This window comes from Otolemur garnettii, unplaced genomic scaffold, assembly GCF_000181295.1.
Source record: "Otolemur garnettii isolate 467f Iridium unplaced genomic scaffold, OtoGar3 scaffold00015, whole genome shotgun sequence".
Lineage (NCBI taxonomy): Eukaryota > Metazoa > Chordata > Mammalia > Primates > Galagidae > Otolemur > Otolemur garnettii.
This window is the reverse complement of record NW_003852410.1, coordinates 29,629,758-29,643,610: the sequence shown is the minus strand read 5'-3', so window position 1 is coordinate 29,643,610 and position 13,853 is coordinate 29,629,758. Positions and strand designations below refer to the sequence as shown.

Below are 13,853 nucleotides of genomic sequence, written 5' to 3'. Positions count from 1 at the left end.
CTGTCCTCTCTCCCCCTCATCACATGGAATGTGCACACATACCTTTCTCTCACACTGAGCAGAAAGCATTAACATTCAACTCAAATCAGTTCTGCTCAGATGTTTACTTAAGCCTTGAGTCATTTAAAGTGACTAGTTTTTCCTCAAACTTGTGTTTACAGCCATGTAATATAGATTTTTTAAATTCCTATAATCACTAGTCTAGGGGATTTCAGCCAGGGGCAAGACAGACAAAGTTCCTGCCTTCAGGAGCCCAGTGTTTTGCAACTAAAACTGATGATAACTGCTCTGGAGAACTAGAATGAGGCGCAGTTACAGATTCCAGAGCCACAGGTCCCTTCTGGAGTTTTGCAGCCCTGCAGTGCTTGGACTGGCACACACGGCAGGTAGATGGTTGTCCCTAGGAGAGATGACATGGTAGCTCTGGCTAGACAGGCAGCAGTGGAGGCGAGTGTCTCCTGGTTGTGGCAGCAAGAAAGCTGCTTGGATTATTGGGAAAGTCTGGTGCATGCCATTAGCTTCAGAATTCTCTTTGGAGGAGAGGGTGAAAGTTGAGGCCCCTGTGGCTGATTATTGCTTAAAGCAAATAGCCACCTTTGAGCGTAACAACAGAAAGAGACCCATTTGGGGTTTACTCATTAGGTAGAGATGGTACCTCTTCAGGTTTCAGACTCTCTGTTGCCTTCCAGTGCTGAATGCCAGCTTCTCCCAAACCGCGGAACTTTCCTAGGCAGACATTGGGTGAAGTGTTGGTTGGTTGTCTTTGTGTCAGGCTTGTTAGCTAAGGTGACTCATGGTGTACAGATGTGAAACCTAAGTGACCTGCTAGCTTCTGATCTGATTTCATGGGAATCCTGGGTAGTTAAAATGTTAGCACAGTTTTTCCTGGCCTGATACAAACTTGTAGTGAGATTATTTTTAACAAGTATCCTGTCTTACCCATAATGGCATATTGGTTTCCTGTGGTGGGCCAGCTGTGGTCTGTTGGTGGTGGCTACCTGGACCACTGGGTTGACTGGGATTCAGAGGGGATCAACAAGAAAGTCTGCCAGGAATGATGGATGATGTCTGCCTGGGGCACAGGAACAGGGGAGTGGCAGGTAATGCTTGGTTTCTGCCATCTTGGACCTAAGTTCATCTTACTTTTGCTTGTTGGTTTCATGGATGCTCTCATGCTGAGTCCAGAGGGCTTCCAATGGAGGCTATGACTTAGAGCTTGGCCTCAGAGGCAGTCAGTTGCTATTACCTGTTGACATTGAAATCCTCAACTGTCGCTCTATAAACTAAGGCTCCCTTTTATTTTTCTAAGCCCTGGCTTGGAAGGCTGTTACTTGTCTTCACCAGCATCAGCCATTTATTTCTTGTAGCTAGAAACCTGGATGCCGTTGAAACCCAGCTGTTATTAGAAAGTCAAGGTTTTGGTTCTTTGTGGGATCTTATTTCCCACTCCTAATTATATAAAGTATAAACTTTCTGGGATGCAAAGCAGAGACACCTCAGCTTCCATGGCAGTTAGATGCCGTTAACTTTGCTTGACATCACAAGGGGGTGCAAGCACTTTGTTATGGCAAGATGTGCATGTGGCCCCCTGGTGATGGGCGTGGCAGCCTGAGGTGTGGTGTAGGGACAGTGCAGCGTCTGTTTCTGGGAAGGTCCCCTCCTTGCTGGAGTCCCATGAGGGCCCTTGGCTCAGCTCTAGATTCTCTGTTTAGTGCTTCTCTTGCACATCTTGAACTCCCTGCCTTCTCTACATTTTATCAGCCTCCAAAATGGACACCCTTAAAGAGTCGGAGGCCCTCAGGGTTCCCCATGGGGTCAGCCATGTGGCAGAACCACAGCTTCCCCTCAGGGAGAAAGTGAGGCTTCACCAGTGTCCAGGGAACTGAGGGTAGAAGGAGCCAGGTACGTAGGAGGGAAACAGACCAGGGGCACGTGGGAGCCATTGTGGGAGAGCAAGCTGGACGAGACTGCAGGACCTGCCCAGCTCTCGCTAGCCCCTCCACTCTGTCCTTCTGCCACTCAGCTGCCTCCTTGGCTCCCTCCAATAGCCTATCTTCTCCTGCACCTCTAGACCCTACACGTGCTGAGCCCTCTGCTAGAAGTTCCTTTCCACTTGCTTCCTCGGTGATACCTGCTCCCTCTCAGCTCAGCTGAGACATTACTGGAGAGCTTCTTCAGGTCTCCAGCCGACCAGGTTCATTGCTTTCTGGGAGCTCCACCTTATACACCCCCCAACACATGTTCATTATGTAAGATGTTAGAATATTTTGCTTGCCTCATCCTTCTCCGCCACTCAGGAAACAGCACCTGGCATGGTGTCTGCACATAGTAGGTGTTCTATGATGGTAACTATCAAAACATGGGCATACAGAATGAGGCAGAAGGAACTCACCAAGGCCTGCACAGTTGAGGTCACCAGTGTAGTGACAGTGTGTTTCTGGGCAGGGACTGCATAGGGCGGGTCTCCAATTGACAAATTTGCTCAGAGTCCCATGATCTCTTTTCTAGGTAGCCCCTTCAGGGTTCCTGTGAAGGATGTTGTGGACCCCAGCAAGGTCAAGATTGCCGGCCCTGGGCTGGGCTCAGGCGTCCGAGCCCGAATCCTGCAGTCCTTTACAGTGGACAGCAGCAAGGCTGGCCTGGCCCCTCTGGAAGTGAGGGTCCTGGGCCCACGAGGTGAGTACACGTCCTACTGTCCCTGCCGACATCTACCTGCCCTGGGTAAGGGCTGCCATGACCAAGCGCAAGTACTATGCTTTTGAGTCCCTTCATGAGCTTAAAATGGAATTTCTTTAAAAAGTTACTGTTCCGTGTTCAAGCTCAACATAGAAGTTCCTACTTAAAAATAGGGAATTTGTTATTTCTCTGTAGTCTGTCTTTTTCTCCATTTAGTAATATGGCCCTAAATTTTTTTAACTTCATTTTTTCTAAATAGCTAGATGAAGCAAGTAGTATTTGGGCTTTCATATGGAATATTGTTGTGGCTGCTTCCTTCTGTGTTTCAGTATTTGCAAGGAAGCGGGTTGGTCTGAGTATGGGTAGATGGTGGGGTTTGGAGGTGGTAATGCTTTGAGATGCCTTGGTGCACATGTGGAATGTATCAGAATCTTTGGGAATGCCAGGTACATGGAACACATGAGGCATGGTTTTGTCACTGTCTCAACTCCCCAGAGAGTGAGGTATCTTTGGGGGAATGGGCTTTGTTGGCAATTTGGCCTGTCCTGTGTGCATCCTGGAATTTGGGTCTGGTAGAGTGCTAGCAGGCCATTTGGGGACAAAGTCCTGAAGTGCGTTGAAACGTGCCTTTTTTGGTAAGCGACCACATTTCCTTTTCCAGGATTTAAAATGTGCCTTTCTCTCCCATATAAGAAAGTGCCTAATTTCTTAAATAATCTGGATTTTTTTTTCCCCTAGTCATGTATTCTTGGCTTCACAAAAGTGGCAAATGGGGGTTTCCTTCTTTGAAGAGGAATCTTCTCCTTAATGGGGTTCAGCAGGAGGTTATGCCCTTTGAAACTCAGGGCAGATGTGGTTTGGGGAAATGAGGTCATGGGGCTGGAATCTGATTCTGTGAAGTTAGTGAACTTCGAGACCTGCGTGTGTGTGTGTGTGTGAGAGAGAGAGGTTGAGAGGGAGAGAGAGAGAGAGAGAGAGGAGAAGAGAGAGAAGCTTTACTGAGATAGCTGCCTCTACCACAGAGGACTCTCAAATAACAGCCCTTTAATTTTAGCTGATGAGATGGATTCCCAGTCATGGCGCAGCCCCTTGAAAGCCATTTCAGAGTTCTTTAAAGGTGACCCGAAGGGTGACTTTATGGAGACAGGTTTGCATTTTACCATTGGCTGCTGCTCTAAATTATGTAACCTACATGCCTCCTATTAGCTCATTTCTAAAATTGGCTTGTACCTGCTTCATCTGCTTTGCTTAATGAGCATGTCATGCTTTGATTAACCTACCCTGCGGTTGACCCATCCTTGCCTCTCACATTCAGAGCTGGGATCTGGAGTCTGTCAATCCAATACGTACCTTGATTACACTTTAATGTGATCTCTAACCCCATGAGATTGGCATTCTTGCCTGCCCTGCACCTAAGCCCCAGCTTGCTGGCACCATAGTGGTCTGTGCTTAAAGGTGGTTTTAACTGGCCAGCTCATTGTTTATTTTTTGTTGTTTAGAGTTCTGGACTCTTTAGCACTTTCTCAGCTATAGAGAAAAATTGCCACATCCCAAGCATGCCTAACCAGCTTGAAAGGATATAGTGTGTCTGCAACATGTATCTTTGCTTTCGCCTCTGGCAGCAAGCATGGGCAGTCTCCTTAATTATACTCTGGGGCAGACTGAGTGTAGTTTAGCCAATAAAAAACTAAAGGTGTCTCTTAGGGTCATTTCTGTGATTATGGCCTGCTTGCCTTTATGTTTATTACTCATCAGTGAAAACCAGTACCTCCTGGGAATGGAGATGATTCTGTTTCTAACTGAGCCATGGGTGGTGTAAAGGGGGGTCCAGGAAGTTCCTTAGACCTCTTATCTCTGTTCTTAGGCCTGGTGGAGCCTGTGAATGTGGTTGACAATGGGGATGGCACACACACAGTGACCTACACTCCATCTCAGGAGGGGCCTTACATGGTCTCAGTTAAATACGCTGATGAAGAGATCCCTCGAAGGTAAGCTCCTACTGCTTAGGGTACTGCAAGCATTTCTCTGATGGGTCACCTGCCATTCATCCACCCTTCCCTTCCTCCATCAGTTCATCCACCCATCCATTCATCTACCTGTCCATCTAACCATCCATCCACCCATTACTCCAACCATTCATGCATCCACTAACCTATTCACCTCCTCATCCACCCTCCTTCTCCTCTGACAATCCATTCATCCTATCTGCAAGTATGACCCAAACCCTGCTGGCTCCACATGTGTTACTATAAACTAGCCTTGATGTCTGTGGTCCTGCTCTATTTCCACCCTCCCATTTCTTTCTCTATCTTTAGTTTTAAAGTGAGCTAAAGTTAAGAAATTTGGGGGGGAATTTTTTGTTTGTTTTTATAGAGACAGAGTCTCACTTTGTTACCCTTGGTAGGGTGCCGTGGCGTCACACAGCTCACAGCAACCTCCAACTCATGGGCTTAAGCAATTCTCTTGCCTTAGCCACCCAAGTAGCTGGGACTACAGGTGTCCGCCACAATGCCCGGCTATTTTTTGTTGCAGTTTGGCCAGGGCCGGGTTTGAACCCGCCACCCTTGGTATATGGGGCTGGCGCCTTACTCACTGAGCCACAGGTGCCACCCTAAAGGCCTTTTTAAAAATCATACCTCTTAAGATGAAAAAGTTTTATACCTGTATTCCTAACATACACATTTTGTATAGAGATATACATGTAGCTTTAGCTATGCAAAAATATGTAAGTTATAAATTATATTTGTTTATGGCTTTATTAATAGATCATTCACCATATAAAGCATATCAAATACAGAATAATTACAGAATATAGAAAAGATGAGATAAAGTATTAAAACTAACATTCCAGTATTCTCTTTCCATTTTGGTGACCATTTTTGTAAAGCATGACAAAAGGGGGTTAAATATATTAACCTTGTATTTCCCAAACTTCCCCAAACTATTTATTAATATATCTGTTGGAATACACTCAGGGCAAAGCCAGTTAATCCTATGATGGTTACCACCTCATGGTTCTAAATTTCTGCGGGACTTACAGCATCTTGACTAACTTACTGTCTTGTCTGCTACAGAAATCCCTCTTTCCATTTTAGTCTCTCTGTGTAAGAGAGATCAGATGTGGTTAGGTTGACTTGTACCCTTACTAACCAGAGTGTGTGTGTGTCTATCAAGTCCCTTTAAGGTCAAGGTCCTTCCCACATATGATGCCAGCAAAGTGACCGCCAGTGGCCCTGGCCTCAGTGCCTATGGTGTACCTGCCAGCCTGCCCGTGGAGTTTGCAATTGATGCCAGAGATGCCGGAGAAGGCCTACTTGCTGTTCAGATAACGGTAACTTGGAGTTGTTTTTTGAGCCAAACCTTATTAAGATTTAAATTCCTGGTCAGAGATAAGAGCAAGGATTTTACCCTCCAATTTCTGATCCGAAATTGCAATTGTTTATGGGATTCCCTCCCTCCCCCAGAGAGATAGTAGTTGTACAGAAGAAGCATGCTTCCTGAGAGGTTTGAGGGTATGACTCTAGGTTCTACTTTTTGGTGAATCTCATATATTTTGTTTCTATATCTATTCCTATATTTTTATTTCAAATGTTAAAATTACTCATAAGACCAGTTAGGACTAAGTTATGCTGCATATCATAGTAAACCCTAAAATAAGAGTAGCTTAAACACAAGAGATTTGGGATTATTCTTTCCAAAAAAGCCAAACGTGAGCCCCCTAGGTGCACTGCAGCTCCCCTAGAAGCCCGCTCCATCTCTCTGCTTCCTGTCCTGGTGTGTGGCTTCCATTCTTAAGGTCTCCTCATGGACCAGAAGGCTTCCAGCATTCTGGCGATCAGATCACATGGCAGGCCAGAAGGAAGGAGTAAGGCAGAAGGGAAAAAAGGGGCCTCCTGGCTCAGTCAGCTTTCGTAGACTTCTGCTTCCTTCTCATTTGTTGAGGATCAGTCACAAGTTACATGGCTGTACCTTGTGGCAAAGATGCTAGGAAGGGAAGTCAGTCCTCTGTTCTGGGAGCAGTGCACCTAGCCAAAACTGAGGGCCCTATTACTTGAGAAGAAGTGATGAGTGTGTGTGTGGTGGTGTGTGAGCAGGAACCTCTGCCTCCTTACTTCCTTGCATTTTAGTACCTTTAGTGCTAAAGCAATATCTGTTCCCTGAACCAAAAAAATGACTAAAGATGGACCATGTCTATCATGGTGTTAAAAGGATCTATGCTCTCTTCTCTCCCTACCCAAAAACCTCAACACTAGTTTATGTTAACTAGATTGTCTCCTCCTGCTAGAGGCACTAATTAATGAAAAAAACATGTCAGCATTTTCCATGATGCTTTCCACGTCTTTATACCATCCTAAATAGCATTTCTCTATGATCCACAGGACCAGGAGGGAAAACCCAAAAGAGCCACTGTCCATGACAATAAAGACGGCACATATGCTGTCACCTACATCCCTGACAAGACTGGACGCTATATGATTGGGGTCACCTATGGGGGTGATGACATCCCATTTTCTCCTTACCGCATCCGGGCCACGCAGACAGGCGATGCCAGCAAGTGCCTGGCCACAGGTGAGCGCTGGGATGCATCAAGGTGTGGGGTGTGGACCTCAGAGTCAGAAAGCTTGAGCTCTTTTCTGCCACTTAATAGCTGTGTTATCCAGGTAAGTTATTCAACCTCCCTGGGCTTCAATTAGATGTGGATTGGATATCTTTTTTTGAGAACACTTAGATTCAAGAAGCTCTTTTAAGGATCAGAGAGTGTTTCCAGGGTTATTGCAAAGATTAGACGAGGTCAGGCATGGAAAATACTTACATGGTGTCACCTACATAATAACTATTATTATATTACTTTTGAAGTGGCTACATTTGTTGAGATGTCAACTATGAGGGCAACTCCCATGAAAAGCAGCAAATTTTTGCCTTCCATGAGTAGATGGTTTAGTTACTAATGATTCATTCGGGAGCAGTTCAGGTCAGCATTAGAGAAACACATTTAAGGATCTAGGTTTCCCTTCAAAACTTATATCAGCCTCTTAGGAAATCTCCGTGAATATTGGAGTATCACAGTTCCTTCGGTTCCTAAGATGTGAGCAATTGGCTATGATGGGCCTTTCAATTTTTAAGAATAGTTCTTGTAGCTTGGGTATTGCTACTTTGTAATGAAACAGATTTATTTGCTTCTGTTTAAATAAGAAAACTAAACATAGGCCCACCCTGGATGTGTTCTACTTTTCTTCTATTTCATTTTCTTTTGAATGGAGAAAATGTATGAGTTTTCAGAGAAAGTTGTGAACCAACCAGCTTGGCCCTTTTTGGCTCACCTATGGCAAAAATTAAGAAATTTTGAAACACCAGCCAATCCACCACCTCCTAGGTTTATGCAGTTGCCCATGACAGCTAGATTGTCTTTGCTAATCTAAGGGCATATATTAATGTTGGGTGGGGGCTTCTTTCTTCTTTTCAGGCCCTATTTCCTAGGGCTTCCTGTTGGCCCTAGCTCTTGGTCTGTCATTCAGGGCCTCCTGCAGCTGAGTCTAGTCTTCTTTGCCACTGCTCACTGAACACACTGTTCTTACCACTCCCTGTTGCTCTGACACACTTTGCTCACATTTGCCAGTGTGCTTCAAGGTCATGATTTTCTCCCTGCTGTTGTGTGTACCCTGTATAAAGGGGTGCCACAAGTCAGACAGAGACTGCTCATTGTTTGAGCAGAAGTTGCAGAAGTTGCAACTCTTCCCTAGCCAAGAGCACTCAAGCTTCAGAGTTCAGTCATTTTTCCTTTCTTCAGGAAGTCCTTTGTCAGTGTGGCAACCCTGGATGTAAATTCTTAGACCCTTGAAGTATACGTGCTACAAGACATTCCTCTGAAGAAAACTGATTATTTTTTCTATACTTTAGTCCCTCCTCAGTGCTTCTGCTGCAGTTTGAACTATTATTCTTGGTACCTGGCCTATATTCATCTGCCCTGCCAGACTTTGAGCAGCTTGAGAGTAGGGACTGTGTCTTGTTCACCTTTATGTGTACCTGGCACTTAAGGAAGTGCCCAATATATGCTTGTTGATGAAAGTTGACCTTTACACCCATAACCTTGAATGCTGGCAAACCAGGGCTAACCTTTAATCAACACTCAGAGCTTATAGATGCTCCTTATTTAGAAGGCAGGTGACGGAATACCCCCTGAGCAACCACTTCCCCAAATGCTCTTTGGGGTATCCCTCTATGGTGGCTGTTGAAAGCCTAACATTTACAGATGCAGACAGCATGGACGAATGTGATTTGTTCTGGGGCCTTCAAGGTATGTATCCATGGCCGATGCTTCTAGTCTCTTCTCTTGAACTTTTCTGCAGGTCCTGGAATTGCTCCCACTGTGAAAACTGGTGAGGAAGTAGGCTTTGTGGTTGATGCCAAGACTGCTGGGAAGGGGAAAGTGACTTGCACAGTTCTGACCCCAGATGGCACTGAGGCTGAGGCCGATGTCATCGAGAACGAAGATGGCACCTATGACATTTTCTACACGGCTGCTAAGCCTGGCACCTATGTGATCTATGTGCGCTTTGGTGGTGTTGATATTCCCAACAGCCCCTTCACTGTTATGGTAAGGAAAATTCTTTCTCTACAGCATGCTGTTTATTAGCAAAAACAGTAATGGCAGCCATTTGTTAAACCCTGAGGAGGCCATCTTCTTCCACTTTTGTTTTTTTTTTTTGAGACAGAGTCTCACTGTGTCTCCCTTGGTAGAGTGCTGTGGTATCACAGCTCACAGCAACCTCTAACTCTTAGGCTTAAGCAATTCTCTTGCCTCAGCCTCCTGAGTAGCTGGGACTACAGGCGCCCACTACAACACCTGGCTATTTTTCTTTTGTTTCAGTTGTCATTGTTGTTTAGCTGGCCTGGGCTGGGTTCGAACCCACCAGCCTTGGTGTATGTGGTTGGCACAATAACCACTGTGCTATGGGTGCCGAGCCCTCTTCCACTTTTTTTTCTTTAAAATTTTGTTTTTTGAGCAGTCATGACATTAGTAGAGTCCTAGAGTAATCTAGAAATTCAGAAACCTGAGGGTTTGGGGGAATCTTACTGGCCACTAAGGTGTCTGTCATAGTAAGGAAATTATGCAATATCCTGCCCTAAGTCCGGTTCAGAAAGATACACTCGTCAGAAAAATACCCTTGTAGAATGGAAAATGTTTATATGTAAAGCATTACAGTTTTTCATCCTGCTAGCTTGTCCTCCTTCCTTGTCCCTGGCCATTCCCCATGGCTGGAGGAAAGAGCTTTCCTGATGCTGTTTAGTCTGGATTTCCCAGAGCTGAAGATACCTTTAGTTGTGTTTTGGAAAGATTCGCACTTTACATACGAGGGGGGGAATACTTGTTTTTTGAAGCTAGGAACATCTGGAATAAAAGGACACCGTTATGCAAACATCTTGGTTAGTGAATGATCAGGGCCTTTCAGTTTTCAATTTTGAATTTCTTATACAAATTTCTCTGATTATAATAGCTGCACATAGTTTTGGGGTGATCTTCTTCTAATTATTAAAGTTCTTCAATCAGAAAAGGGGTTAGAAACCTTAAGAGCATTACCTCATTTAACATTCAAAATCAAGGTTTGTGGCCCCTTTACAAAGGACCTGTGCCTGGTCCAGACAGACACCAAGTGCCATGCTGCCTCCTTTGTTGGTGCTGTTTGATGCTACAGGCAGCAGCCACACTTGATTACAAGGTTCATAGGCCCTTGATGACCTGGTCTTGTGCACGGCCTACAAGGTACCATCTAATTGTTTTGCTCTGTGCAGCAACAGAGAGGGGCACAAAGACTCCATTCCGAACAGAAGCCTTAGGACTTTCTTCCAAGCAGTCTATAATCTGTTGTAGCTTCCCCCCTCCCCTTTCCATAGACATCTGTTTATCTGTAAACATTGTGCCAGAGGTCTGGAGGCTCTTTTATGTCTCAAGTACATAAACACTTGTCAACTTTTGACATTGTTCATTTGGAAGTGTTTCTCTCCTGCAGCGAGAAAGAAATGCAGCTAGAAAGTTTATATCCTTATTTCCAGATAAAGGTCCCAGTAATAATTTTAAGAACTTGCTTTTATACAGAGCAGGTTTTGTCTGCCTGGCTAGAACTGGACGGAATGGAAGAGCAACCAACCACTGGGCAGAGGCCAGGGCCCTCCCGGGAGGGTCTGAGTGAGAGTATCAGTGGGAAAATATAATTTTAACAGGTAGACAACAGCTCTGAAGTTCATGCTTCCAGACTCATTAGGAATAAATGTCCCCTAGGCCCTGAATACACGCAAGGCAAGGATACTTTGTTAAATACACTGCCCCCTGGTCACTTAAGGCAGAAAGGGATGACCATCCGCGGTACCTGGCTGCGTCTTGATTCTCCATTCCAAGCTTTCCCCCGTCTTTGCTAGGTGGACTGACTTTCTGTTCATTGGCTTCAGCTGGGTAAATTTTCTTGCTAGGTTTGAAGCCAAAAGGACATAGGCATATAGCACTTCCTTTTGTTCACTGGACAAAAGTTGTTCCTTTTGTAGTCACAGCAAATGCCTCAGGGAGCCTCATAGGCTAATTCAGTTAAATGCATCACACATGTGGCCCATGGAACCATGCATGAGCAACTTACCTGCTGATAGTCATTGACAAGTCCTAGATTAAAGGCCCTCTCTTAAGCATTGAAAGATCTTCCTCCTGGCTAGTGTGTCGGGTGTAGTCCCAAAGTGGGCAGGCTCTTTAAGCAAAGGATAAGGTTGTTCCAAATGTAGCCACTCACAAAGCTGCCTTTGTAAGGGAAGCCCTTTCTGCAGATCCTAAGATACACAAAAAGGAGTTAACATTGACATAGGCCTTCCTCTGTAGGGGAGGTTTCTGATGTTTTCCCCGTTTGGAGACAGGGTCTTGCTCTGTCTTCAGGCTAGAGTACAGTGGCGTTATCATAGCTCACTGCAACCTCAAACTCCTAGACTCAAATTACTTTCCTGCCTCTGCCTCCCAAAGTGCTAGGACTACAGGTACCCACCAACACACCCAGCTAATTTTTCTATTTTTAATGGAGATGAGATCTCACTCTTGCTCAGAATAGTCTTGAAATCCTGGACTCAAGTGATCCTCCCACCTCACCCTCCCAGAGTGGTAGAATTACAGGCATGGGCCACCACACCTGGCCTTGCTCTTCTTCTTTGTTAAGGCAGAAGGGGTATTGATAGGGCTCCCCTCCCTGTTGGGTCAGTTGAATCAGGAGCATTAAATCTAAGATTTTTAAAAAATGAATTGAAGAAAACATTGAAAACATTGACTACTGTACATATTCATCAAGTAAAAAGAGACCTGTTTGCTGATACCATGCTGCAGAGATGAGGAGTGTGAGTTTTTCTCTGCTCCCAACAGACAGCCCAGTTTTTGTGCACGAGACCAAATCATGCACGTGGCTTTGTAGCTCGCTTCTGTCCCTGAGTGCACTGTTCTCCCTGTACTGATTCGTACCACCTCTCCCCAGTAGCTGCTCAGGGTTCTGCTGCACAGACTTGCCATAATTTTTTTATTAGTCCCTTATAGATGGACCTTAGGTGGCTTCAGTTTTTCACCACGGCAAATGTCTCCCATAAAGTTCCTTACACACACCACTTACTTATGGATTCTCCTGCCAGCGTAGGCTTGCTTCTTAGAAGTGGGGTTGTGGGTTCAAAGGCACGTGCCTTTGACGTTTGAAGAGAGGACACCAATTTGCCTCCCAAAAGGATAGTAGGAAAGCAGCCTCCCATGAGAGGGAGCTGCTCACTATTGTCCAAGATGGAGCAGTGGCACAAGCCCCTCTCTGCTTGTACAAGCTACCAAATAGCAGTTTCCCTCCAATGTGATTCCCAACTAATCTCCATTTGCCATCAACCAGGCCACGGATGGGGAAGTCACGGCTGTGGATGAGGCACCGGTAAATGCATGTCCCCCTGGATTCAGGCCCTGGGTACATTTTCATTCTTTTCCCTTTTTTTGCGTTTCTGTGTCTACTCAACTTTCATTTCAGAAAAGCTGCCGCCTGCTTTTGGGGGTTTCTTAAGCCCTGTGGGTGTCCTGGTCATTGGTGTGTCCCCCACTGATCACAATAATCCCTGCTTTTTCTGTAATAAGATCACCTTCATGTCACCATCCGTGCTCCACGAATCGCCACATCATGTCTGTGATCACGCTGGGTGCAGTTTGTCTCCATGTTTAAGGAGAAAGATGGACAGCTGTCCACAGCCCTCCTGCTGACTCTCAAGCCACCACCTGCACATTTGGTTTCTGTTCAGGGGGAAAGCCACCTGCTGCTACTCTCTGCCACTTAAAACACACCTTCTTTTCCAGGCCACAGGCAACTAAACCTTTTCAGGTGGAGCCTCTTGGGACACACAGACATTGCTGTCTCTCACTTTTCTACTTTCCCGTGGGCGCTGCTGGGAATTTTACAAACAGACTGCCGAGTGATTTCTAACAATTGGTTATGATGACTTCAGTCCTCAGCTTTTGCCCTGGGCCCAGGGCCATCAGAAAAGGCCCACACCATCCTGGCAGCCATACCCTAAGGCCCGGCCTCACTGGTTGCAGAATTCCCAGCAGCTTGCCCTGTAGCTTCACCAGTCCACACTATTGTCTGCTTTACCAGTGACCACCGTTTCCTGTTTTTAGGTGACCGAAGAGGCCTATGTCCCAGTGAGTGACATGAACGGCCTAGGGTTTAAGCCTTTTGACCTGGTCATTCCGTTCGCAGTCAGGAAAGGAGAAATCACTGGTAAGCACTTGTCCTAAAAGCTGTCTCATTCTCACTTCCTCACGCCAGCTCTCCTGACGACGTTCCACTCTCCCCCAGACCCAGGCTCCTTAACCATGTTCCTGGTTCTTGGTTGAGTATGCTGGTCCATGCACCGCTGAGGTTGCAGAATGTTCCATGTTTCTCTGAAGAAGTGGTTCATTTACAACTTGCATTACTTTCTTGGGAGGGCTTGTGATTCCTTCTGGGTTACAAACTGTTGCGTTTGGCTGCCTCTCAACTGTCAGGTTCCTGTTTGCCCCTTTTTTCCTGCCTTCTTTTATTCTTTGACTTGTCCAAATGTGACTTTGATGCTGAGGTGTGTTGTGTAAGAGTTACTTTCTCTCCCCAGCTTCCTTTTAATGCCTGCTTCTCCTTGTGTTCATGCTATAC

At 45.7% G+C, this 13,853-nt stretch overlaps 1 protein-coding gene across 2 annotated transcripts in view; it reads left to right on the top strand.

Moving 5' to 3' along the window:
* The window catches only part of FLNB (filamin B), a 153,682-nt gene that overhangs the window by 115,447 nt on the left and 24,382 nt on the right, over positions 1 to 13,853 (top strand). The window contains exons 25-32 of one of the 2 annotated variants that reach the window (XM_003785546.3): positions 2,509 to 2,676; positions 3,731 to 3,823; positions 4,541 to 4,664; positions 5,851 to 6,007; positions 7,056 to 7,245; positions 9,024 to 9,271; positions 12,567 to 12,638; positions 13,340 to 13,442. In XM_003785546.3, the coding sequence (XP_003785594.1) occupies positions 2,509 to 2,676; positions 3,731 to 3,823; positions 4,541 to 4,664; positions 5,851 to 6,007; positions 7,056 to 7,245; positions 9,024 to 9,271; positions 12,567 to 12,638; positions 13,340 to 13,442 (1,155 nt within the window). The remainder of the gene's footprint in view (positions 1 to 2,508; positions 2,677 to 3,730; positions 3,824 to 4,540; positions 4,665 to 5,850; positions 6,008 to 7,055; positions 7,246 to 9,023; positions 9,272 to 12,566; positions 12,639 to 13,339; positions 13,443 to 13,853) is intronic. The other variant, XM_003785545.2, reaches the window with a different exon arrangement.